At 41.9% G+C, this 25,226-nt stretch overlaps 1 protein-coding gene across 1 annotated transcript in view; it reads right to left on the bottom strand.

Moving 5' to 3' along the window:
- Positions 1-25,226, bottom strand: part of ALK (ALK receptor tyrosine kinase) — a 674,721-nt gene that overhangs the window by 169,138 nt on the left and 480,357 nt on the right. The window contains exon 5 of the mRNA XM_047068721.1: positions 12,720-12,847. Within this exon, the coding sequence (XP_046924677.1) occupies positions 12,720-12,847 (128 nt within the window). The remainder of the gene's footprint in view (positions 1-12,719; positions 12,848-25,226) is intronic.

Below are 25,226 nucleotides of genomic sequence, written 5' to 3'. Positions count from 1 at the left end.
AACACTGAGGCTCTGAATCGAGTAGTTGCTTTGGCGTTACAAATAGCCATGGGAAAAAAATGGGGAGAAAAGAATGGGGGAAGGGCCATGCCAGGGGAAGAATGGCAGAGAATAGATAGATCTTCTAACATTAGTATGCATGCACACCCAGCGGATATGTGGGAGAGTATGGGAAACGCAACAAGCAAGGGCTTGTGTTTGCACACTGACAAGAAAGATACCAATCCTGAGATGGTAAGAGAAATAGGGAACAACTTTCCTTGTAATTTTCTGCTTTCTATTTTAATCCATATAATGTAATTCTGGGAATTTCTCACCTCAGCCTTACCTACTCATAAGCCCAAGTCCACAGGACAGAGGCTTTGGGCTACTCACAGGCTCTCTTTGATCTCTGGGGAGTGGAGTGCAGGGAGCTTGTCCACACCTAGCGCTCCTGGAGACCAAAGTGAGCCTGTGCAGTGGTCTGTTCTGCTGCTATCCCCAGCTGTGTTCTCCTTCACCTGTGTTCCTGAACCGTAAACCTACAGACAGGCTACCTCCTGACCCTAGACATGAGTTGCCTGTCTCTGTAGCACAGGGAAGCTAATCGGCACCAATGTTTTAATTATATTTACATTTCAAAAGTGATTGAAAGGATCAGCTTATGAAAGCAAAAGAAAGTTGAGGCATTCAACCTCTCTGGGCCTTTTAAGACAACAGAGTTATTATGTCCATGTGAATTTCCAGGAAGAAGCTTCTAATTAAAGCTTATTGCTTCTCAGCTGCCATTGGCCGGCAATGTGGCTCATCCTTCCTGTTCATTAGAGCAGAGGGTTGTAGCCTCACAGAGCCTGTGCCCACCTTCCGGCCCATTCCCCCAGTGAGCTCAGGAGGATCCCAGTGCTGCCATGATGGTCCCATCACTCCCACTGTGTATGACTTGGGAACCAGACAGGATATTGCACCTGTGTTGCTGAAGGAAATGATAAGACCCTGGTCTATCAGTTGCATGAATGATTAATAAGTGGTAATTAGTCAATGTTGTTAAGCATTTTATAGACACAAAATGCTGGCTAAGAGCTAAATAAAGAAGCAAAAGCAGCAAAAGCCAAAAGACTTTACATCCACCCAAATGCTGCTCATGGAATTCCAGAATGTTGGAGCTGAGGGAAGGAGGGATCAGAGAGACCATTTGCCTTGTGACTTCCAGACTGAATTGTGGGGCCTCTGGGCACCTACTAAGCAACTGTTTCCCTGTGTTTCCTCTCCAAACAAATCACAACAAAAAAGGCAAACTAAGGTTCCACACTCGCAGCATAATCTGAAGACAGAGAATGCCAAAACTTCAAAATAACTGAGTAAAAACAGAAAAAACACACGACATCCTTGTGCTCTGCCATTTGGAAGACTTGGCCATTTGGTTCCCATAGTCCCTGCTGTGAGAAGCTCTGTCCAGGGGTCTGGGCAGAGAGGAAGTAAAATGTCTCCTAGCTCTTCAGATGGAGAGTTAGTAGCCCTTTCTGTATCTCCCTTCAAAACAAAGCCAATTCTGCAATCCATTCTGTCTTTGGGGAAATTTAATAAGCTTTAGGTCAATACAAAGGGGACTTTTAAATCTAATATTTGGTTAGTTTGGCCCTGATTTGGTACATAAATTTTAGGAATTGAGTCCTTCTGACTGATTTGGTAGGTTAGGGCCCCCCTGCTGGTCTCTGGTGTCACCTTGGGATTTGGCCTGCCATCACATCCACCAATGGCTTGCAACTGAAAGAGTACCTTTGATTTGGTCCAGCTTTCCAGGCTGCCATACTTCCTTGTTTTAACTCCTGTCCCTCTGTCCCATTAGAGTTGTGCTTCACCAACATCCCCTTTGATGTACCCCCCATGGCAGACAAGGGTGATGTCACCTCCCAGAATCTGGGGGATCACTTCCAGCAGAAAAGGTCTTAAACCTCATGTTTTATCTTAAGATTTGTGTGTAATTTGCATTGAAGCCCAGTATATAGCCATGTTGGTTTAAATATAAAAATATCCCTCTGTTCCAACATTTTGGTAAAGTGTACCATGTTAATTCTGTGGGTTTGCATGTGCCCAGAGCGCCACTATATATCCTCAAAGTACAAGGGTCCAAATGTGAGAAACACCTGCTCCTTTATCCCAACCCACTTGTTAGATCCTGGTCCCTCCCTATTTTCTCACAGCCAAATGCCTTTAGCCACTTCCTATGTGGATGGGGCTTGGGAGATAGGGCAGTGAGCCTGACCTCAGACCTGTGGGACAGGGCACTGAGAGTGGAGCCATCCCATTCTTCCTCCAGGGGATGTCCTTAGACTTCACCAAGCCCTTGAAGTTGAACAATTCACTGTTGGTCCAGTTTATCTTGATGACTCACACCAATTATTTGTACCGTGCTTAATTAAGAATTGTCAAGGCCACTGGATCCACATTACTGTTTGGACTTAGGGAGGGGGAGAACTAACCCTGTTTGATTTCCTGCTAGGTTGCAGGCACTGTGTCATGTAAGGCATACACACTATCATATTTAATCCCCACGTGAATTAAGTCCTCACATGGAGTAGGTGCCAACGTCTTCATTTTACACATTAATTATCTAGCACTGCAGGGTGTAGCGGACACACAACACCCAAACAACTCAGCTAGGATTCAAGTCCACGTTTTCTTATCCAAATCCTATCTTCTTTCCACTGTTCATGATGCAACGTCCCTTGCTTTTCTCTCTGTTGCATCTTATGCCCATTTCCCTCCTTATGGCCTCTATCAAAGAATGAAAGAAACAGAGAGGAGGTGAGGTCAGAATGTACGAATTCTGCTGTCAGCTGTTTCTGGAAGATGGAGAGGATGTGGGAGAGGTGGTGGTTTGAAACCAATGTCTAAACTGACATTTCTCTTATCTCTGGAATTTATTTATTTGGGTTCGCCTCACAGGCACAGATAGAGACCTAGAGGGGGAGCATAGCTTCACCAAGCCCCTCATTCATCACCAGCAGGAGCGTCGATCTCATTAATAACTGGGGCTTAATCCTCCACATTCAAAGAGACTCCCATTACCCAAAACAATAATTTTTTTAATTACCCAGGCAGAATGGCAATCGCATATTGAATACTAAGGATGATTTAAAACTAATAAATACTTTTGGAAATTCCTTGAACATTTTAATGAATTAAAAGTTATGAAATATTTATAAGGAGTAACAACGCCATTTAGTACCATTAATAAAATAAATACATTAGTCAGAGAATGAAATTCATTACTATTTTACTACTAGACATTTATGTCAATGACTGAATATTGCTCCAAATTACTTGTAAAATAGACCAATTATTTTAGTGTGATTAATCTTTTCAATTATTTCTTTTATGTAGTTGTAATTTGAAAGTAATTTTCTTCTGGGAGGACAATGACCTCAGTGCACTGGTTCCTTATTTATTTATATTTAAAAACCTTTTGTCTTGGCCTCCATTTCCGGGTGATTTCCAATGGTCAAATATTTAAAAGAGTTGATCGAGCAATCATTGTTCCTATGTACTTTGTGGGGCATTTTTAATTGGGTTTATTAGTGGTTATGAATAAGCCATTCCAATGTAAGGAAGTTTCTGCCAACAGCAGCTGTACATCCGTAGGGAAAGGAGGGGCAAGCAAAATGCTTTCCTGGTTCCACCAGCTGGGGGCCTGGCTGATTTAGATCCTATTCTCAGAAGTATGATAAGCGTACATCACAGGATGTTCGGGTCTTCCTTGGCCACTAAGGATCCCCACAGGATTAAACAGTCCCACTCTTTTGCAGGGCACATTGGATTCTGGGCACGCAGTCACAAAGGGAAAAAAAAAATGACATTATCAGAGAGAAAAGCATAGATTGTGGGCGGGAAGAAAAGCAACCGCCTTCTAAATCAGAAAACAGATCTGGGCTTTCCAAGTTTCTGCTGGCAGCGGGGGTGAACTTGCCCTTGGCCCAATGGCTCAGACAAGGTGCAGATGTAAAGGGAAAGGTGGGCCTGAGCCTGCAAACATATCCTGGGATACTGGTGATGAATTATCCCATCCTGGTTCCAGAATGAGGACATTCATCTCAGGGGTGAGGAAGGGGGAAGGCAATGGTACATTTATTGTGCCAAGCACCGTGCCAGGGGCTGGATGCATAATATCAGTTTTTCATTTCTCAACAAACCTATAATTATGTAACATTAGTCCCATTTACTGTTGAGAAAACCAAAACTCAAAAGAGTTTTTTTTTAATGTTTATTTCCGAAGGAGAGAGAGAGCATGAGAGACAGAGCATGAGTGGAGGAGGGGCAGAGAGAGAGAGAGAAACAGAGCATGAGTGGGGGAGGGGCAGAGAGCGAGAAAGAGAGAGAGAGAGAGAGAGAGACAGACAGACAGACAGAATCTGAAGCAGGCTCCAGGCTCTGAGTTGTCAGCACAGAGCCCGACGTGGGGTTCGAACTCACAAACTGCGAGATCCTGACCTGAGCCGAAGTTGGACGCTCAACCGACTGAGCCACCCAGGTGCCCCCAAAACTCAAAGATTCTTAAAAACTCTTCTGAGCTCAGAAGGGTTGTAAGTGATAGACCTGGAATGCCACACTCATTCTGTCTGTTTCCAAAGCCTGTAATCCTCGTCCTCCATTGTAACCAGAAAAGCTTTATTCAGTGCTTACTATGAGCGAAGCACTGTTAGTTGCTAATTGGGGTACAGAGATTAAAAAGAAAAAGACACAGTCTTTGATTCTAGGAATTTAGCATCTATTGAGCAAGATACATAAATAACTCTGGAAAGAAGTAGACTGTTCTAAAAAGGAAATATATGGAGACATAATTCTGAGCTGAGACTTCTTGGAGAAGATAGCATTGGAGCTGAAGTTTGAAAGAAGTGTAGGGCTTGAGGAGACAGATATTGGGGATGGGAGGGGGAGGGGACTCTAAAGGGGGCACCGCTGGAACAAAAGGTTGAGGTGCGAGGTGTTTGGGGAAATGTGAGAGAGATCTCAGTGGCTACAGGAAATCACAATTTTAATGCTTATCTTTTAAACAGTACAATCCACAGGTAAGTGATGAGTGGGAAATTTTAGAAATAGGCAGTTCATAAGGAGAATGTTTTGTAAGTGGGCCTTACCCTTCACGTGGAGGGCACAGGGAGAACCAAGGGACATGGCTGTGGTTGCTATCTCTCCTTGGCTTTCACTTCCAAGCATTACAACCACCACTGCACAGTTGACTCAGTCCCTTGAAGTGACTAAGCTGGGTGATAGCCACCTTGGTGTCAGTGTCAGATTGGCAGTTCTGTGGCTCTCAACACCTGCTTGGCATTTGGTTATTGTTAGCATCACATAATTTTGCAGGAGGCATCAGAAGAGCCAATTTGCTTCTGTGACTAGTACTTTCTCCATAAGAAACGGAGCATCAGTGAGGGAGCACCTTTGTTTTTACAGGCTTCAGGCAGGTGAGTTGCAGAGAGGTCAGGTAGCTCAGGGCATCATCATCCATAATGCGTCCCCACAGCCATCTTCTCATTTGACCCTCATGGTTAAGGTCAGTTTTGGGACAACCACTGACATATTTTTATTCCTATTTTAAATAAAAAACACCAACGATGTGCCAATTCTGATAGAGACCTTTAATATTCCTTCTGATCTGAAGAGTTGGCTCGACTCTGGCAAATAAGAGGCGGAAAGGGGACTTTGATCCCCTGATTGCTGGTTCAGTGCTCATTTTGTGGTATTTCTGAGCAATACACATGGCAACCAGTGTAGAGGAAGAGACCTGTACAAATGGAGCATTTATTCAATACCTCTGGTGCGAATTAAATGTAAGTCAGGGATGCCCTTGGGGGAGCAGTTTTGTGCAAAGCAGAATGGGGATTTTAAGGCCCCACACCAAAACTCAGTCGTAAGACAGAAGCAAGTTTCTATCAGTATCACGGAGCATTCAGTCTAGTATGTGCTCAGTAAATGTCGAAGGAACGGGCAAGTCTGTGGACGGAACGACCGATGTTTCTACTACATAGAGAGTTTTCTGCTGGCAGCCCGAGGACAGTGCCACAGTAATCACCATTTTACAAGCACGGACTGAGGATCTTGCTGGGGTGTTGCTTGCTGTTGGAACAGAAAATGCCCCATTTGGGCCAGGCTGCCAGGAGCCCATGAGGTTATCCCTCATTTTACCCAGCTGGATTTTGGAGCTTACTCCAGAGATTGATTGGTTCCACACGGCTGGCCAAGATTAGAATCCATTTGCTCAGCTTCTTTCGTTTCCTCTTGTCCCCTCTTGGCCTAAGGAGAGCATTCTTGCCTGGCCATCATTGTCTTTGGTGGAGTAGGAGGAGAGAGAGGGAACAACATTGGGACATGCCACACATTTTTGTTTTTTACTGGAAACATTCATACCAGCTCCATACTTAGCATCTCAAAGCCAGGACTCAGTGAGACAAGAACTTGCCTTGTGTAAATGGGCCATAGCCCAAAGTATAGCAGCTTTGTCCTTAGTCTTAATTGTTTAAGGAAGGTACAATTAATGTTAACAACTTTTGGCGATCACGTTTTATGTAAGCACAGAATCATAAGATCAAAAACCTGGAATTAATAGGAGAATTGAAAATAAGAATGCCCAGTGGTTCTCAAAATGTATTTTATGAACCCCCATGGAGGTGGTGGGGGAGTGGGTGTCAAGGGCTGTGGAAGTAGGTTCCAACCATCACTTTTCCTAGGGAAGCTTTGCTTGTGTACTTTTATATAATGGATGTATATATAAAACTTTAGTTAAATTAAGGGTTCAGTCTCTAAAAAATCTTTGAAGACCATAGATCCAGTTTAAATGCCATCATTTTAGGTCTAGAGAGGTTAAGATACCTGTGCATCCCCAATTCTTTAGGAACATGTGTTTTAAGGTATCCATGGTGGTGGGACTGCTTTTGACACTGGATTCCTGCCCCTTCCTGGACTACAGAAGTTAGTGAAATAACCCCTCATTGGTCACATGAGGATTATGACATCCTCTCTGCTGGGCACATCAGAGAAATTACTGTGTCTGAAAGTGTCTCAGTAGGGTAAGGAACCAAGAGTGCTTCTTGCTGAGAAATCTGTTAGTGAGCTGAATGTGGTTCTGACCCAGGAAACCTCAGATATGATTCTTGTAGGTTCATGAAAGAGAACAAGAACCATGGGGACTGGTGGTAAAATGTATTTAGGCTCACACAGGTGCCATCTGCAGCTCCTTGATGTTCATGGATGGGGTGTCCACTGTTGGCCAGTGGGCAGTGGTACACCTAAACCACCTCTGACCAACCTAGGCAGGGAAAGGGAAGTTCTAAATTAGATTCTTAGAAAAACTGAGAGCTTGAGAACCATGAGGTGAAGGTAGAAATCACATTGGGGTGGCCAATAATTTAGTGTATCAAAACTCAAGGTAAACCTTTGGGTGGTTTGTTTATTCAATTTCCACTGGTGAGGGAGTCAGAATAGATGCTTTCTGGGGTGATTTCTAGGAAGTAGCAGCAACACACAGCAGCTAAGAGCATGGATACTGGAGTAGATGAGCTCTGTTCCAGTATCAGCTGTGAGACTTGGGGCAAATTACTTAAGTCTCTGTGCCTCGATTTCCTCATCTATACAGTGGAAATGCTGATAATGATAATGCATACCTCATAGTATTATTGTGAGGCAAAAATGAGTTAATATACGCAAAGAATTTAGAATGGAGCCTGGCACATAGAAGGTGTGAGATGGGTGTTTGCAATTATATTCTTTTTTTTTAAATGAAATTTATTCTCAAATTGGTTTCCATACAACACCCAGTGCTCATCCCAACAGGTACTCTCCTCAATGCCCATCACCCATTTTCCCCTCACCCCACCCCCTATCAACCCTCAGTTTGTTCTCAGTATTTAAGAGTCTCTTATAGTTTACCTCCTTCCCTCTCTGTAACTCCCCCCCCCCCACCATTCTCCTTTCCCCTGGTCTTCTGTTGAGATTCTCAGGATCCTCATATGAGTGAAAACATACGGTATCTGTCTTTCTCTGGCTGACTTATTTCACTTAGCATAACACTCTCCAGTTCCATCCACGTTGCTACAAATGGCCAGATTTCATTCTTTCTCATTGCCAAGTAGTATTCCATTGTATATATAAACTACATCTTCTTTATCCATTCATCAGTTGATGGACATTTAGGCTCTTTCCATAATTTGGCTATTGCTGAAAGTGCTGCTATAAACATTGGGGTATATTCTTATGAGCTGCTAAAAGGCACAGTGTTTTTACAAATCATTTTCAGGAAGCTAGTCCTGCCCCTTCCGACGTGTTTTTCTGTAGACTCCTCTGAACACGTGGAGTCCTGATGAGTATCCTGCACAATTCTATTGCTTTGGCTTGTCTGCTGAAGAAAAGTCTTTGTGAATGGGTGAAGGGTTCCTGGAAGCCCAAGCATGGGTGTCTCTGGAGGCTGATATCTCTCCCATCATTGACGAATTTATCAACTATTTTTCTTTTAACATCAGGAAAAAACCTCTTCTAACAAATTTACATTCACTGCTACCTTCTTTTGGAAATAATAGGCTAATAGCCCAAAGCTATAAAAGCAGGAGCAGCATTTATCAATGATTAACTAACAATCAGTCAACAAATATTTACGTAGTGTTTTCTATGTGTTTAGCACTGTGTTACATGCCCCCTGGAGAAATAAAAGAAATATAAGACAAGATCCCAAACCTCAAGTTAGGGTCCCAAAATAACTAACTTGGAAAGAATTATAAAATAGATGCTAAATTTAGATGTAATAGCAAAGCCTTCTGAGAAAGATTTTTGTATCTATGAATGATGTTCTGGAGGGTTCGGGCCCTAAACTGGATCCTAAATGATGAGTCTGCATTCAAAATGGAAGACCTGGGACCAAGGTGGCCATTCCTGGTACAGTGGACAGAAAACCAGTCTGACTAGAGGGCAGGAGGTGTGGAAAACAGAGGGCATAACGTTGGACAGGTCCTGAGCCCAGATTGTAAAGAAGCTTGGAAGTCAGGCAGAGACACTCAGGCTTTCCAGGCAGGACTAAACAGTGGTGAAAGTACTGAGGCTGGAGTCGAGATGGCTCTGATGTCACTCCCAGCTCTATCACCAACCAGCTGGGTGATCCCCAGCCCATCACTTTCCTGGACCCAGGAATGAGTGAGGTGGCCCAGTCTAGCCCCCTCATATTTCTGATGTGTGAGGCAATAAGAAGTTACTGAGATGTCATGAAAGTGCCACAAAGAAAGGGAATTTTGGGCAGATTGGTGTGGCAATATGTTAGGGATGGATAATGGCATCAGCCAGACTAGCTGGCTACTGCCAAAGCCCAGGGATGTGTAACAAAGGCCCAGATAAGGTACGTTGTTGTGGAAATGAAGTCATAAGGGTAAATTCAAGAGACAACAACAGTAGCATCTAGATAGCAACAGATAGGATGTAAGGCAGCCATGAGTCTAAAGCTCAGGGCTTGGCCATTTGGATGTAGGGAGAGGAGGATGAGTCAAAGATAATTCTAAATCTTCTGGTAATAAATAAAACTCTTCCTCTACACAGTCTAGAAAGGTGATAGAATGTGGTGGCCAGAAACACTGGCTTGGTGGTCAGACTGACTTGGGATTGAGTTTGGCTCTATCTTTCCCTAATTGAATGACCTGGGCAAGTTTTGAGACTTCTGTGAGCTTCAGTTTCCCCATTTGTAAAATAAAATAATAGAACCTGCTTTATAGCACTAGTGTAAAGTTCACATGAGATAACACATGTGAAAGGATCAGCACTTCCCTTCGTGCATGGTAAGTGCTCTGTTGATGTTAACTTTTATTGCTTATTAACTGAGCACCTATTAAGTGTTACACACTGTGATAGCTGTCAGGATTAAGAGAGGAAAGAGGTATGGACTCAGCCCATGACATCCACAAATAAGTATAATCTCCTATATGGGGAAAATTGTCCCAACATCCCCTGTAAGTCTTCTCCATACTAACTAAAATGGCACCTCTCCTCATGTAGGCCAAGGAAGAGCTGTAGAGTTCTACAGATGTTTCTTATTTAATATTCTGTCTGTGTCTCATCAGGAGGGGACCAAGTTACTATCAGAAAATAGACCAGGCATCCTGTAGACCTATCTATAACCCTGGCTAACATGCCACCAGCCCTGTTCACTCTCTCGAAGACAATACTACTCTCCTTATTTCCTTCCTTTCATGACCTAAACCAAAGCAATGACATAAGAAAACACAGACATTTGTCTATATCAAATAGGCTTTGAGTGTACCTCAGAAACAACTCCTTCCATTTAAAAACATGAATGTAGTTTTAGGATGCTTCTTATGTCTGCAACTTGTCCATACCAACTGATGTGCACCTGAATTGTTCTACCATGGGAGGGAAAATTATAAGTTCCCAGGAAGCACAGGAATTACTTTGTTTTTCTCTGTTCTGTGCTTTACACATCCATACTTATCCCTTCATACCCCTTGGTGGCCACAGGAGTTCAAGTCAGAGAAGGGGTGCAGAGAACATCTGCCTCTCCATGGAGCATCTGTTCTTATACATGGAATCTCTGAAGGAAGGTAGCTGGGACATGAGAACCTTCCTAGGTCTCTTGGCCAATCTACCTGCTCTAAGGAATTAGAAGCAGACTTCTTTCCTCCCTCCTCTAAGAAAGTGACCTGTCAGAAGACATACTTTTTGGATCAAGAGAGGTCAACTCTCTTGGTTTCATAAGGGTAGAGAAGCAGACAAGAAACAGGTCTTTTAAACCCTGAAACAAACTCACTGCAAATGCAACATAAGATATAGAGGAAGAATTTTTTAGGTTAAATGGAGTCATAGGGGTAAGGGAGGAAAAATTTGTTTGAGATCCTTGACTCAGATGTACAAAGAATTTTTGCAACATTATTTGGGCTGGACCAGATATCTGGAGTTTTTTGCCTCCTGTTCCCTTCTTTTCACATTACTCAAATGAGATTAGGCCAATTCTGGGAACTGATACCTTCTCCCTGTCACATTCCTGTTAACTGGCTCCATTTCAATAGATGGTCTCTTTTGGACAGTACATAGACATTGACATCTGTGAGGATTGATGGTGTCCAGAGCCATTCACAAATCCCCAAGTTTGTGAATGTGGAAACATTTGTACAAGCTCTGGCTTTCTCCCAAACCACATGTTTCTTATACATTGCTTCACATCATAGGTTAACCACCTTTTCAACTTGAACTGAAGTTCAATCTATCACATTATGATGATTTTTCTTTTTCTCACACATAAACCAGTTTTCATTAAAGGAAAAAGAAAACCATTTTGTGGAAGTTCTTACAAGACCAGCAATGAATGAAGACCCCTAACAGCATAAGAAACTGGCTGGTCAGTAGTCTCTTAAGGGAGTTCCCTTCGTACATACACCACCTCTAAGAGGCCTGTGATTTAAAGCTGAGCTTTTCTGCATGCAACAGATTTCTGGGTGTTATGGGCCTTCATGGTTGTTTATGAACAGTCTAAATTGAGAATTTAGGTCTGGGAGTGCCACAGACTTCATTCCTCTCCATACTTTATCCTTGGGCCTCTTAGACCACAGATTCCATGGCACACCTGAGATCTTCCTTCCCAGTGAACCTCTGGTCAGAGACAGGCACAGCAGAATAGCAGTAATGAAAGCAACTTCTTCCTGAAGATTGTATGATTCAATCCCATCTCCTATACATTCTACATGAGGGAAACAATAAAGGATGTTGATAATTATGATGCTAGGTCTTCTAAACAATCAAGGAAAGATCAACCTCATGTTATCTATTGATGATTCATTTCTTCCTGCTTACTAATCAGACTTGAAGCAATATCTAATGAAAGATACATATGAGATATGATTTGAAAATAAAAGTAGAAGGTCAAAAACTCTGTAGAGGGAGGGGAAATAAGTTTATCAAAAACACATACAGCTGTAATTACTGGGATTAAGTACTACATTGAGTTCAGAGTTTCCTGGCAACAAAGGCAAAAGGAAAAAAAAACAACAACAAAGCATTCTTTAGGAGAGAGATGCTTTTTCTTGGTAATAAATCTTGAGTAAATACACAATGTGGGACTTACACAAAAGGAATTCAACGATCGAGTGGACCATACCTTCATGGTATTTACAAAATAAGCAAAAGATTTCATATAAAACCATTTCCCAAGTTTCCCCTAAACAATTGCAGAAATCAAGTCATTAAAAATAATTATTCATGCAATTTGCCTCAGGAAAAAAAGAAGAAAATAATAACCACTATCAAGTTGGTAGGGTGAGGAGTAGGTAGAGATACAGGTGAAATAAAAATGGCAGCATGTTGATAACAATTGAAACTGGGTTGAGGGTATATGGGGGTCATTGTACTATTCTATTTATTTGTACACATTTGAAACTTTCCACAGTAAAAAACAAAACAAAACAAAACAATGTAGCTGAAAGCATTTGGCAGCCAGGGAAGTTAAGCTGATATGTTCTCTAACAAAGACTATTCTGTTTGACGAAGTTTCAAGGTAAGCAGATATAATGTCATACTCAGTCTTTGAAAATCCATCAGCTGGGGAATGGAGTACTTGGTAATATTCAGAACCAGCTCCAAGGCACCATAGACTTCACTGTATAAACAAGCACATTCCCAGCTAATCATGGTGGCAGGCTATCAACACACTTAAGACAGCACACTACCAAGATGTGGAGGGGAAAGCCAGATTCACATACCTTCACTGCAGTTCTTCAGGGCAAAGAAGTCCACTGCAGACAAGCTTCGGTTTCCACTAGAGATGTATTCCAGGGCCACTCGGAATGGGTTCTCTGGTCGCCCAATTCTTCCCTGAAGCACTGTCCAACTGGTTGCATTGGAAAACAGAGGGGAAGAACATAGAGAAACAGTGGTGAGAAGCAGGCCTAACCTGCACAGAGCTTGCAACGATTTCAGGGCCCATGCTCTTTGTGGGCACCAACAGATGCGACCCCAGGGGCTCTGAGAACAATGATTCTGACGTCAACACACACATTTGTTTCCTTCTTGTCCCACCAACTCAGAGACCCACTTCTCAAAGCCACTGGGGCCAGTGGCCACCGGTGTTCCTTTTGTCATATTCTTTCAGGCAATTGCAGACCTTTGGGCTATATTAGCAGGTTAGTCTTACAGGAAAAGAATATATGTTCTTAAGAAAACCTGTCAGCAGAGTGAAGGTTTATTGGTGTATTCATAATTATTTCTGGGAAGAATGTTTTTCAGATTTTTTTCTGATTTTAAAGTCTCAGAACCCTTGAGTTCGCTATATGGTTGCTTAAGGGAAGCTAGCAAGGGCTATTTATTTACTGCAGGAAAATTAAAGTGCACCGAAGCATGTACTTTGGGGTAAAAGGCACCTAAGATTGGCGTGAACTCTACAAAAAAGGTGCAAACAGAAGAAGATAGAAGTAGGTCGAATGGGGAGCTCTGCAGCCATCTCTGTTCAAGGACACAGACACCACTGGAGAACAGAGAATAAGCTGAATGAACATTTTTTACACCTCACTCATGCTATTAACCTCTTGGAATAGCCTCCTGTCACTGATTGGAACATCAAATTTACTTCCCACCATTGATTCCGTTTTTTAAAAATATGTATAGTTATGTTGACAATTTTGCATAGTGGGTGAATTACCTGGACTATTTCATATTTTTTTTCCATTTAAAAAATAGTTTTATTGAAGTATATTTGACATACAGTAAATTACACATTCTTTTAAATTCCTTTAAAAACAGTTTTATTGAAGTATATTTAATATACAAATTGCATGCCCTAAAATGTATAGTTTAGTGAATTAAAGTGTATGAATTAATGAGTTTTGACATATGTATATACCCATGAACTCCTCACAATGTTTCATATTGTCCTACCATTATGTAAGACCATAGGTAGGTTGGAAAGTACAAGTGCAAAGGAATTTAGAGAAAGATTAGCTTTTTGCTAAAAAAATTTTTTTAAAGCACTCCTTCTCCCGCAAGTCAAAGCAATGCTCACAGTAAAAAACATGAAAGGGGCTCCTGGGTGGCTCAGTTGTTTAAGTACCTGACTCTTGATTTTGGCTCAGGTCATGATCTCACAGTTTGTAAAGTCAAGCCCTGCATCAGGCTTTGCGTTGGCAGTGAGGAGCTTGCTGGGGATTCTCTCTCTCCCCTCTCTCTCTCTCTCCCTCTCTTTCTGCCTCTCCCTTGCTCTCTCTCTCTCTCTCTGTCTCAAAATAAAAAGAAATTTAAAAAAATCCACCCATTCAGGAAAGGTAACAAAGGAAAGTAAAAGTCACCCAGAACCTCATTATCCAGAGATAACTGTTGTCAACACTTCTGTAACCTTTTAGCTACGCTTTTATATAAACAAGACTATCTTGCTGTATGTAAATGAAGAATCACTGAATTCAACCCTTGACACCAATATTGCACTGTATGTTAACTAACCAGAATTTAAGTAAAAATTTAAAAAGAAAAAGAATAAGGGGTGCCTGGGTGGCTCAGTCGATTGAGCATCCAACTTCAGCTCAGGTCATGATCTCACGGTTTGTGGGTTCGAGCCCTGCACTGGGCTCTGTGCTGACAGCTCAGAGCCTGGAGCCTGCTTCAGATTCTGTGTCTCCTTCTCCCTCTGACCCTCCCGTGCTCACATTCTGTCTCTGTCTCTCTCTCAAAAATAAATCAACATTTAAAAAATTTTTAAAAAATAAAAGGAAAAGAATAAACAAGACCATCCTACATGTGCTCTCTGTGACTGGACTTTGCCATTCAATGGTATGTCAGGAGACAATAAATATAGACTGCATGATTAGTTCAATGATTGCATATTTAATGATTTGTGCATTGCTTCTGAGTTTTCCTTTTCATTATCATGCTGAGGTTAACCCCGTATGCTTCTGTAAAACTGCCTTAAGACAAATTCTTAGAACCCGAGTCAAAGTGTGTGTACATTGAAAACTCTGAGCATATTGTCAGTCCTCCAACAGTGAGTCAGAAAGCCCGTTTCTCCAACTGCTTGTTAACACTGGATCCTGTCAAATCTTTTCTGTCTTTGCTACCTTTTGGTGATGAAGTCATTGCCTAAGGCAATCAGTGGTCTTTCAGTGGGGTGCTCTTGGATGGCAGTTTTGAGTCTCCAGTCCTGCCATATTGCTGGGCATACAGCAGGAATGTGCTGAGTGAAGAAGGTAGCTTTGTTCTCAAACTATGCTCTTCTGTAGTTAATTCAGATCACTGGAGCCAATGCCTCAGCCATTTAATACAAGTGTATTAAGTTTCCCCACAATAGATGCTGTAGAAGGGATTATTGCTGTTGTAAAGTTTGTTCCCTGTTACTGTACCCAGCAGGATTTCTATCCAAAATAAAACCAGTGCAATTGAATAAGGTAAAGGAGGCCTTTCGGTTTAAATGTGGAGCTGTCAAAGAAAGAAATATCTGAAAAGAAAATGTAAACATGGGGTTCTTAAGAAAAAAACAAACGAGACAAAGAGAGCAGAATTTTTCTTGTTCTTCTGAAAAAGAAAGAACCTTATTTTTTGATGAAAGATGGTGGAGAAATGCATGACTATTCACATTCTGCCAAAATCATAGCTCTCTGCTGCAAGGAATGATGGATTTTAATCCAGGTACACTGTGGCCCTTGACAATGATTTCCATTTCTATATTGGCACTAGCCCTCTGGATAAATGTGTCAAGAGTTTTAGGAATTAGTTTCTGAGTTACTGATGCAATAACTTTTGTCTGAAATTCTCTGGCCTCCCATAGTTTACTGCTGCAGCTTTAATAACTTTCAGGGCAGTTGCCAAACATGTATTTTATAACCAGGGAAGTTGGGATAAGAAAAGGGCAAGCTTGTACCTAGGGTCAGCTTTGTTTAAGAGACAGTGGAAACCCCAGGAAAAGCAAATGCAAGCTCTCTTTTCTGTCTGCCTCCGTTTTCTCTGCTTATATCCCAGCAGTCATGAAACTCCCTTATTGGGGTTCTGTTTTCCTCTTTGGCTGTGGTAACTCTACTTGGGCTTGCAGGAGGGAAGGTTATGTTCTGACCTAGATCCTCCTAGAGACAAATGTGCAGCTGTGTCCATGTGTTGGGGATTTGTGGCTATCTTAGTACTGGTGCTTCAATCAATCAACTTGACAGTGTGGGGAGTCCATCTGGATTCTGGGAAGCCAGAAAGACTGTATGGTCAGCCTGTCACCATCCATTATCTTCCAGTTGTCTCTCCAGAGCTCTCCACTTCCAGTTTTGGCTCTGCCCCTCATGTTTCTGATGACTTTGAACAAGGCACTTTACTCTGAATGCCTGAAATTTTGCACGTTTTCTGATCAATGTATTCTCAACCAGAGAAAGTATCTCCAATTTTGTGTAAATTTGCTGAGAAAAAAAACCTGACCACACATTTTTGTCGAGTGGCTATATTATACTGAATAAATTAGAATCCATCAAAAAAAAAAAAAAGGAAGCAGAGTTGGTTTGTGAATATCAAGGTCCATTTCTGACCCAGAGACTGGAAACCCCAGGAAAAACAGAGGCCATTCAGTGGGAGCTGAATCCTGGATTCTGGTTTTGGATTTGCATGGGCTGGGGCAAGTTCCTGTACCTCCTTGGGTTTTAGTTTTTTTGTTAGCAGAATGCAAGGATTGGATCAAAAGTTCTCCAAGGTCCATTATTGATCTAATGCTTATACTTCTCTAGCAATTTGCAGGAGTCCTAGTGACAAAACACTTTATGAAAACCCTGAAGGCTGCAATACACAAATAATATTCTACAGAAGGTGGAAGAAGTGATTAGGCAAAGAATTACAGATTTATATCTGCAAAGAGACTAAGTTCCATCTCCTCAGAGAAATGGAAAGACTTGCCCAAGGTCACATTTTTGGTTACTGCAGACCTAAGATTAAAATCAAGTATATTATTGCTCCCAGACTGCAAGAACAGGAGTCAGTGTAAACTATGGATCAGCCTATATATTCATTTGCCATTTCATATCACTGGTGTCCCAAAAGTAGGAAAGGAGGTGTCTCATTTGCATTATTAGAAGAATCACCAGTCTGGATTTTAAGGGTAAACAGGCCAGCCAGACAACAAAATACATTGTCAGAAAATGCACACACAAAACAAAAAACCCTAAGAAGCTCTCGCATGGAAACAAGAATCTCCAAAGCTCCCACCACTCCTTACTAGAAGAGTCTGTACTTGTTTAACGGAAACTGTCAGCACATCTGATGTGAGGCAGCTGCTGACAAGATTGAAGGGTTGGCAGCCATGACTCAAGAGGATGAAGACACACAGAGTTATTTTAAGTCCAGAATGAAGGGGCACTTTTTGATAGCCTGTGAGGACTACGGATGGCGGTTGACAAGACAGAGGAATGTGTATTAGTTTGCTACTGTATGATATTCTAATAGGTATGATGTTGACATAGGGCTGGCTCACAAAAGCAAGCCCTCAAACTACATGTTATTTACTGGAATGCCTTTCTGAGATGGTTTTAGCTGTTGCAGTATCGCAAGGCCTAGAGTCAGCTCTCAGCTCCACCATCAGCTTAGCTAAGGGACCTTAGGCAAGTAATTTAACTTCTCTGATATTCAGTTTCCTTATTTTTAAGATGGAAATCATGCCTACCTCACCAGATTGTTGTGAGGATTTGTCAGAAGGATGTATGTGAAGGAACATCCTTTGGGGGCTCTCAATAGTGGGAGCTTTTATTATAGAAGACCACAGCTTTCTTCATGGAATGGTACTGGTCCATGAAACTATTAGCATCTCAACTCATTTATGAGATTCAAGGGGTAAAGGAATGTAGATAAAAGAATGGGAGAAAAGCATTTGCAATTTATCAATAGCAGACATCTTATTTGTTTAAACCAGAAAGAATTCTTCATTTTTAAATGGATTCTTCATGTGTTAAGCACAGCCCAAAGAAATCACGTTGAAATACCCAGACGACAAAATACAGTAGTGACTCTGATGGGAGGTCAACACTGTATTTAGAGCTCTCCAAAGGGCTCTCATCTCACTTTAGAGTAAAAGCCTCTCATTTACCTTTGTATATTCCTGTAGCATGTGGAAAGATGCCTTGTGTTTAGAACTTGTTAGAATTTGTTGAATTGAGTTCCATTTCTCAGGTATTTATCAGTGCACTATTGTACACTAAATAAAGTATTAAATGCTCTGGGGAGCCTAAGGTTTAGGATTTAGCTTTGCACTCAAGGAACTTACAGACTAGTGAGAAAGAGTAAAAGTAAACACCAAAATATATAGTGAATGGCAGTATAGAAAAGCTAAGTGAGTGGCATAGGCATTATGTACTATTAAAGCTTAGAGGGCAAAGTGATGTCTCAGGTTGTGTGATCAAGGTGAGACTTGAGGGTGGGTTGTGCAGAGGGGGCAGGAAATGCAGAGATATTTGCGTGAACATATGAGCAAAGGCAATATAGACTGTGTATTCTGAGAACAGGAGGTCCAGGCTGGTTGAAGTCAATGTTTTTCATTTGTCATTACAGGAGGGAGGTCCCTTGTGTCTTACACACCCCTTCTTAAAGCTAGGGTCATTCATCATTCACTCATCATTGTGTATCCATACTCAGTATTTGTTGAATGAGAGAACAAATGCATGAACACATTTCTGTTAAATCAGACAAGGTTCTGACATTCTTGGATAAAATTTATATTGTAGTGGAGCTGAGGTTATCTAAAAGTTCACATCATTTCATTATCATTAGCTATTATCCATTCAGGTAATAATGATACCTTTCCTATTAGGAAAAACCTAAGGACTGGGAAAGTTTGGAGGTTGAGGGATGTTTACAGGTTGGTTCATCACATAGCTCTTGACTCTCCATTTGCCTACAAGTCTGTTCTTTAATAGAGCAGGGCCACGGGAAGCAACCATCAAACTACCTCTTGTCCAAGTACCTAGAACCCAAGGAAGGAATCAGAGAATTGTAGTAATTGAGACATGAAGTGATCTGAGTGTTCAACCAGGAGAGGTCCCATCTGATGCGTGAATGTCCTCTACAGGGCAGGTCAACCTTGAACCCAGTCAATATGGATATTAACAAGAGTAACAATAAGAGTTAACATTATGGAAGGCGTACGGTATACACTACTTCCAGCTGAGTTTTAAACACAGGTTAATGTGACTCCACAGTTTTTAGGAATACCATCTTAAACTGCTCTTTTAAGCTTCTTAAGGTTAAAAACTGTCTTCTTGAGGCTTTCTTCCAACTTCTAGCCCTGGTGAACATGGCTGCAGGCCAGAACATAAAGGATGTAGTCATCCACGTATTCTGTAGTGGTCACAAGGGCAAAGTCATTTAGACTGTGACGAGGCCCTTTGCCAAGACAGCCAAACTCATGGGTTAAGCGGAGGATGATGAAAACCACATATATTAGCCAACAAATGTGTCCCTTTCTGGTAGAGCTCAGTCACACGACTATTATTGTTAGTGAGCATAACATGGTCAAGGCTCCGGCCCTGCTGTTGACAGTCCTTTGCATGTCTCTTTGCTAAGACTCTTTCTTGACAAGTGTCCAGACATGGGTGTGAAGGTGTGAAGATTTGTTAGAAACAAGAAACTAAGCCTATGGGAGTTCATCTGGATCAATACAGAAACAAACAAACAAATAAACAAAAAAAGCCAATTGCCCTTCTCCCCTTAATCTTATCCTAAAGGAAAAAACACACATAACTTTAAACTTTTTCTTAAAATATACCTTATAGTAATTCTGCGGCAAATATAAACCATTCAGCACTATTTTTATCGCTTCCATTAAATCAGCCTGCATTTAAAGCATTTTATGGGAGATAGCGGGGGAAAAATGCCAGATCAATGTAAATTTTAGTGTGGAGTCCTTTGTTGCTTGTTAATTTTCTGTAATAATAATAATAACATGTATGTGTATGAGGTTTTTTTTTATCCAGGTACCCTTGGATACTCTTCCTTGTTCCCTTGCCCTTTACAATTTCCCAAAAGTTAGACAGATGTGCTCTGGAAAGGATTAGATCAGAACTGAGATTATGAGGTTTCAGGTTGATTCTGGATATGGCTCCCACTGGTCCATGTTGGCAAAAAGCTCCCTGGAGGCTGAGCGGCATCTGGTTCTCCTGGAACAAAGGGTGTGCTCGCTGTGGCCATAGATGGATTCAGCCGAGACTTTAGCATTGGTAGCTAGAAAGCAGTTTTGGTTTACATCAGACATGATGTATAGGTGGCAGGGATCTGGAAGTTTGCACCTGGCTTTAGTAGGGTCCAAGAAAATGTTCCCAAACTATGTTTCTTCAAATTTTTCTTTCATGCTTTTGAGCAAAGAAAAAGTGAATGGGCACGTTAGCTCTCTTTAACTTCTTCTGATTTTCCTCCTTTCTGTCCTCCCTCCTTTCCTTCCTTTCATCCATCCCTCCCTTCCCTTCTTCCCCTTTTACTTCCTTCAAGGGAACATATTAAGACCACAAACTCTGAGCCAGATTTCTGGTTTTATAGTCCAAAGTCTGTCTCTTTTTGGCTGTGACCTTCAGTCAGCCACCTAACCTAACCTGTCTCTGCCTGAGTTCTGTCATTAAGAAGTGGGGATAATAATAGAATCTTACAAGGGTGTTGTGAAGACTGTGTGAGGTAAGACATGTAGGGCACTTAGCTAACACTCAATAAGCCTTAGGTGATACTGCTCTTATTATGTTAGTGTTTCTTTTCTCTCCTAAATCTAGTGTGGCAGATGACCTTTCAAGGAGCAACATTAGAAGAAGGTGGAATAGGAAACTGGCCATATGGTAGGATTTTGGGAATCTGGGGCAACTTCCCACCCCAGAATACCAAGATTCATAAGGCCCCTTTCATTTCCTCCTGTGGAGATGAAGAGAAAAAATATACAAATGCAGGTATCCCAGGGAACATTGTGCCAAGCACTTTATTGGTCTGTGTGCATGTTTATTTATTTTCTGCCTCTTTCCAGAAGGGATTTAAGGCAGAACATAAATAAAGCTATTTTACTTTATCTTGTTTAATATTCACAATAAACGCATGAGACAGATATTATCACCCCCATTTTATAAGCAAGAAAATTGAGGCTCAGAGAGGCTTACACAACTTGCCCATGTAGTAAATGATAAGAGGTGATATGAACCTGACACTCTTTATCTCAAAACTGCTGCACTTTCTACAACATTGCACATAGGTTTATGTTTATGCTAAATGCAAATGATTAGTTTTTTAGAAGAGCTTTTTGGTGGGTTGAGAGTGGTTAGTATTTGAAGAACAGCAGTGTGCAGAAAAGGAGGTATTCAAGAAATATTTTGGCTTTTTTCCCATTGTTGCCCCAGGCTACCCTATTCCTTCCCTCCTCAGGTTCCACATTATCCTAATCCAGGTTGGGATATGCAGCCTTGTGGGAGGCAGGATTCCCCCAGCCCCTAGTTGAGATGTTTTTCTTCATTCTATATTTCAGGCCAGGAAGAGGAGAGTGAATTTATCTCTACTGACCTAGCTCCTATATCCTTGCAAGTGGGGTGAACATAGGTAGACTGATCATAGCCACAGTTGTAAGGAAAATAACAGTTGAAGAAGTGCTCTTAACTGGCCTCATGTGACCAGTCAGCTTGCTGAGTTAGCATAATCTCTGCATTGCACATTCATTGGAACCCTTTGTGCCTCCTGGACGTTACTCTCCAGGGCATCTACACCTTCCGCTCCCATCACCTGAGTTAGACACCTACTGAGAATCACTTATACTTGTTCCCAAGTCTGTTTATGCAGTTGTGCTCATTCAGTTGATGCAACATGAGCAAGAAAAATTTGAATTACTTTGTAAAGACTAGTAGTGATAAACCACTACAAATAATTGCTGTTTAATTCAGTATATATGGGGCAACAGAAAAGATCAGGGGGGAAAAAAGCTTAAAACTCTAGAAGTTCTCAGACTACTTCCCAAGTGCTTTAAAGAAATTGAAACTGAAAATCATGAATGTGGTTTACGTAGAAAGAAACAGCAGAACTCCAGTCAACAGGCCTATAGTGGAAGCAAAGGCTCTGGCCCTACGTCAAGAGACTGGTGGATTAGCATGCATTTAGAAGCAGCAAGCAAAGGTAAAATGTTTAAGGATGTTAGCTGATTCCCAAGCAACTGACAGTCCCAAGCTTGTCATCTAAGAGGGTTTCTTCTTTGCTCCAGGTTGTATAAAGAAATACCCAGAGGATTCACCAGTGCTTTTTTTCTTCTTTTTAAAGGAGGTAACACTGAGTAGCAGGCAAAAAAAAAAAAAAAAAAAAAAAAAATCAAGTGAGAGAAAACCTCAAAATGAGGAGGGAGCCTGAGAATCCTGAAGCTCTTCTCTCAGTTCCTCTGTGTTTTGGCTTAGGTCCCACACAAGCCACTACCTCCTCCAGCATCTGCTAAACATTCCTAACCAGAGAGGGACTCGGCTGGATTCTGGGCAAGGAATGGGAAAGGAGAGAGGGTTCAGTTGGTGCCATATTCCAGGAATCATTTAAAATTATGCAATGGGAAAAGATATTTGCAAATGACATATCAGACAAAGGGCTGGTATCCAAAATCTATAAAGAACTCACCAAACTCCACACCCAAAAAACAAATAATCCAGTGAAGAAATGGGCAGAAGACATGAATAGACACTTCTCTAAAGAAGACATCCAGATGGCCAACAGGCACATGAAAAGATGCTCAATGTCACTCCTCATCAGAGAAATACAAATCAAAATCACACTGAGATATCACCTCATGCCAGTCAGAGTGGCCAAAATGAACAAATCAGGAGACCATAGATGCTGGAGAGGATGTGGAGAAACGGGAACCCTCTTGCACTGCTGATGGGAATGCAAACTGGTGCAACCTCTCTGGAAAACAGTGTGGAGGTTCCTCAAAAAATTAAAAATAGATCTACCCTATGACTCAGGAATAGCAATGGTAGGAATTTGCCCAAGGGATACAGGAGTGCTGATGCATAGGGGCACTTGTACCCCAATGTTTATAGCAGCACTTTCAACAATAGCCAAATTATGGAAAGAGCCTAAATGTCCATCAACTGATGAATGGATAAAGACATTGTGGTTTATATATACAATGGAATACTACTTGGCAATGAGAAAGAATGAAATATGGACTTTTGTAGCAACATGGATGGAACTGGAGAGTGTTATGCTAAGTGAAATAAGTCAGCCAGAGAAAGACAGATACCGTATGTTTTCACTCATATGGGGATCCTGAGAAACCCAACAGAAGACCAGGGGGGAGGAAAATGGGGATGGGGGAAGTTACAGAGAGGGAAGGAGGCAAACCATAAGAGACTCTACAAAACTGAGGATAAACTGAGGGTTGATGGGAGGTGGGGTGAGGGGAAAATGGGTGATGGGCACTGAGGAGGGCACCTGTTGGGATGAGCACTGGGTGTTGTATGGAAACAAATTTGACAATAAATTTCATATTAAAAAATAAATAAAAAAATAAAATTACAGAAGTGAGCACAAGAGGGGATCTCAGCAGTGTTCCATACTCTACAGGCTTGTCAGATAATCTCTCTGGTGGGGTGGGCTGTGGATGTTCTCAGATTAGAGCCCGAGGTAATCATTTTGCCTTTCAAACTCCTTTTGTAAGGAGATGTGGGCACATCATCCACCAGCAGACAGTAAGAATCTGGAATTTGGTTTCCTAACTCTGTTTCTTCCAGTAACTTTTCAGCACCATCTGTTCTTTTCAAACACAACGTTTTTTTTTTCAAGCTAACTCAATGCGGGCATTCCTTTTGTTTTTGTTTTTAAAATACATCCTCCTCAGGGTAAAGGATAACGACAACACTGACACCTGAAATGTGGCCATTTCTGTAGGATCCTTCCTTCAGAGCAGTCTGCCTTTAACTCGAGCTCTGAGTCCTGAGTGGGGCTGGGGTTGGGCTTTTATCCTGTGCCCCTACCTCGACACCCCTGATTTCCCAGGCCTGAAAGCAGTCCTCCTTGCCCATGCTCACATGATAGCCAGTCGCCCATCTTGCTCCCTTGAGAGCCAGCCTTAATGCCATTTAATGTGTTAATGTATTGATTGGTTCAATATTAATGCAAGCCTCTGCGCCAAGCAAAATGCTGACGCCCAAGCTCAGAGACTCCATTTCAGTCATGAGTCTCTGGCCAAGTAAAGCCACTCTGTGCTCAAACTCCATATGGTAGGGTAGACCTGGCCATAAACTGCAGCCCTGTAAGCAAATTCTGAGGCTGGGATAGTAGTCAGCTGGAAAAGGCTGGACCAGCCTGGACAAGCCCACAGACTTGTCCCACCAGAGGTGATCCCCTGTTCCACATGCTGCACCTGCCCCATCCCTGGCCATCCAGGAATGCAGAAGTAATTTCCAGAGGCACTGATAGACCATGTTCTGAGTTCCTTGGCCCAGGGGGGCTCATTGGCCCTGCTACAGTGGTTATACTGTATCGTGGCAAGTATCATGGATGATGATGTATGACTGGCACGAATCTTGGAAATCACCACGTGTCTTCCTTTTGTGTGGCAGAGAAAGACTGAGGCCTGAACTATGCACCTCCATTCCATGGCCAGGGGAGAGTTCCATTCTATACCTTGTGTCCTGAATCATCTCTTTAAAAGCGAAACATGACTGTGCTCTCCAATGCCTTCAGGAGCTGCCTCTGGTTCCCAGAGCATGCCAGGGTTCTTTCCTGCCCCTATGCATGTGCTCAAGGTGCCCCTTATACCCAGAATCCCCCTTCTGCTTTTTCTCTGCTGGGCTTTCACTGATCAAGACTCAACTTGGTATCCCTTAGTCATCTGACTCCCAGATTGAATGGGGTGATTGGTATAGGGTTTAGAGGAGTAAGAGTGACACGTGCCTAACTACCCAGGAGGTTTTTAGAAGAGTTTCTTGGAGGATGTGACATCTGTTATTACTGGCTGGTCTACTGTGGTTCAAGAAGGGATGACAGAAAGGGTGGTGTTATGTATTTAATTGTGTCCCATCCCAAAAGAGATATGTTAAAGTTCTAACCCCCGGTGCCTCAGAATGTGACCTTATTTGGAAACAAGTTCTTTATAAAGGTGATCAAATTAAAATGAGATTATTAGGGTGGGTCCTAATCCAATATGATTGTGTCCTTATAATAAGGGGAAAATTGGATATAGAGACAGAAACATACAGGGAGAACATCATTGAAGAGGAAGGCAGAGAATGGGGTGATGCATCTATAAGGGAAGGAATTTCAAAGATTGC

This window comes from Lynx rufus, unplaced genomic scaffold, assembly GCF_022079265.1.
Source record: "Lynx rufus isolate CCGP_SWC_20201006 ecotype Redwood Valley unplaced genomic scaffold, mLynRuf1.p SCAF_8, whole genome shotgun sequence".
NCBI classification, from domain to species: domain Eukaryota; kingdom Metazoa; phylum Chordata; class Mammalia; order Carnivora; family Felidae; genus Lynx; species Lynx rufus.
The sequence above is the reverse complement of the archived record's forward strand: the minus strand, read 5'-3'. Positions and strand labels throughout refer to the sequence as shown.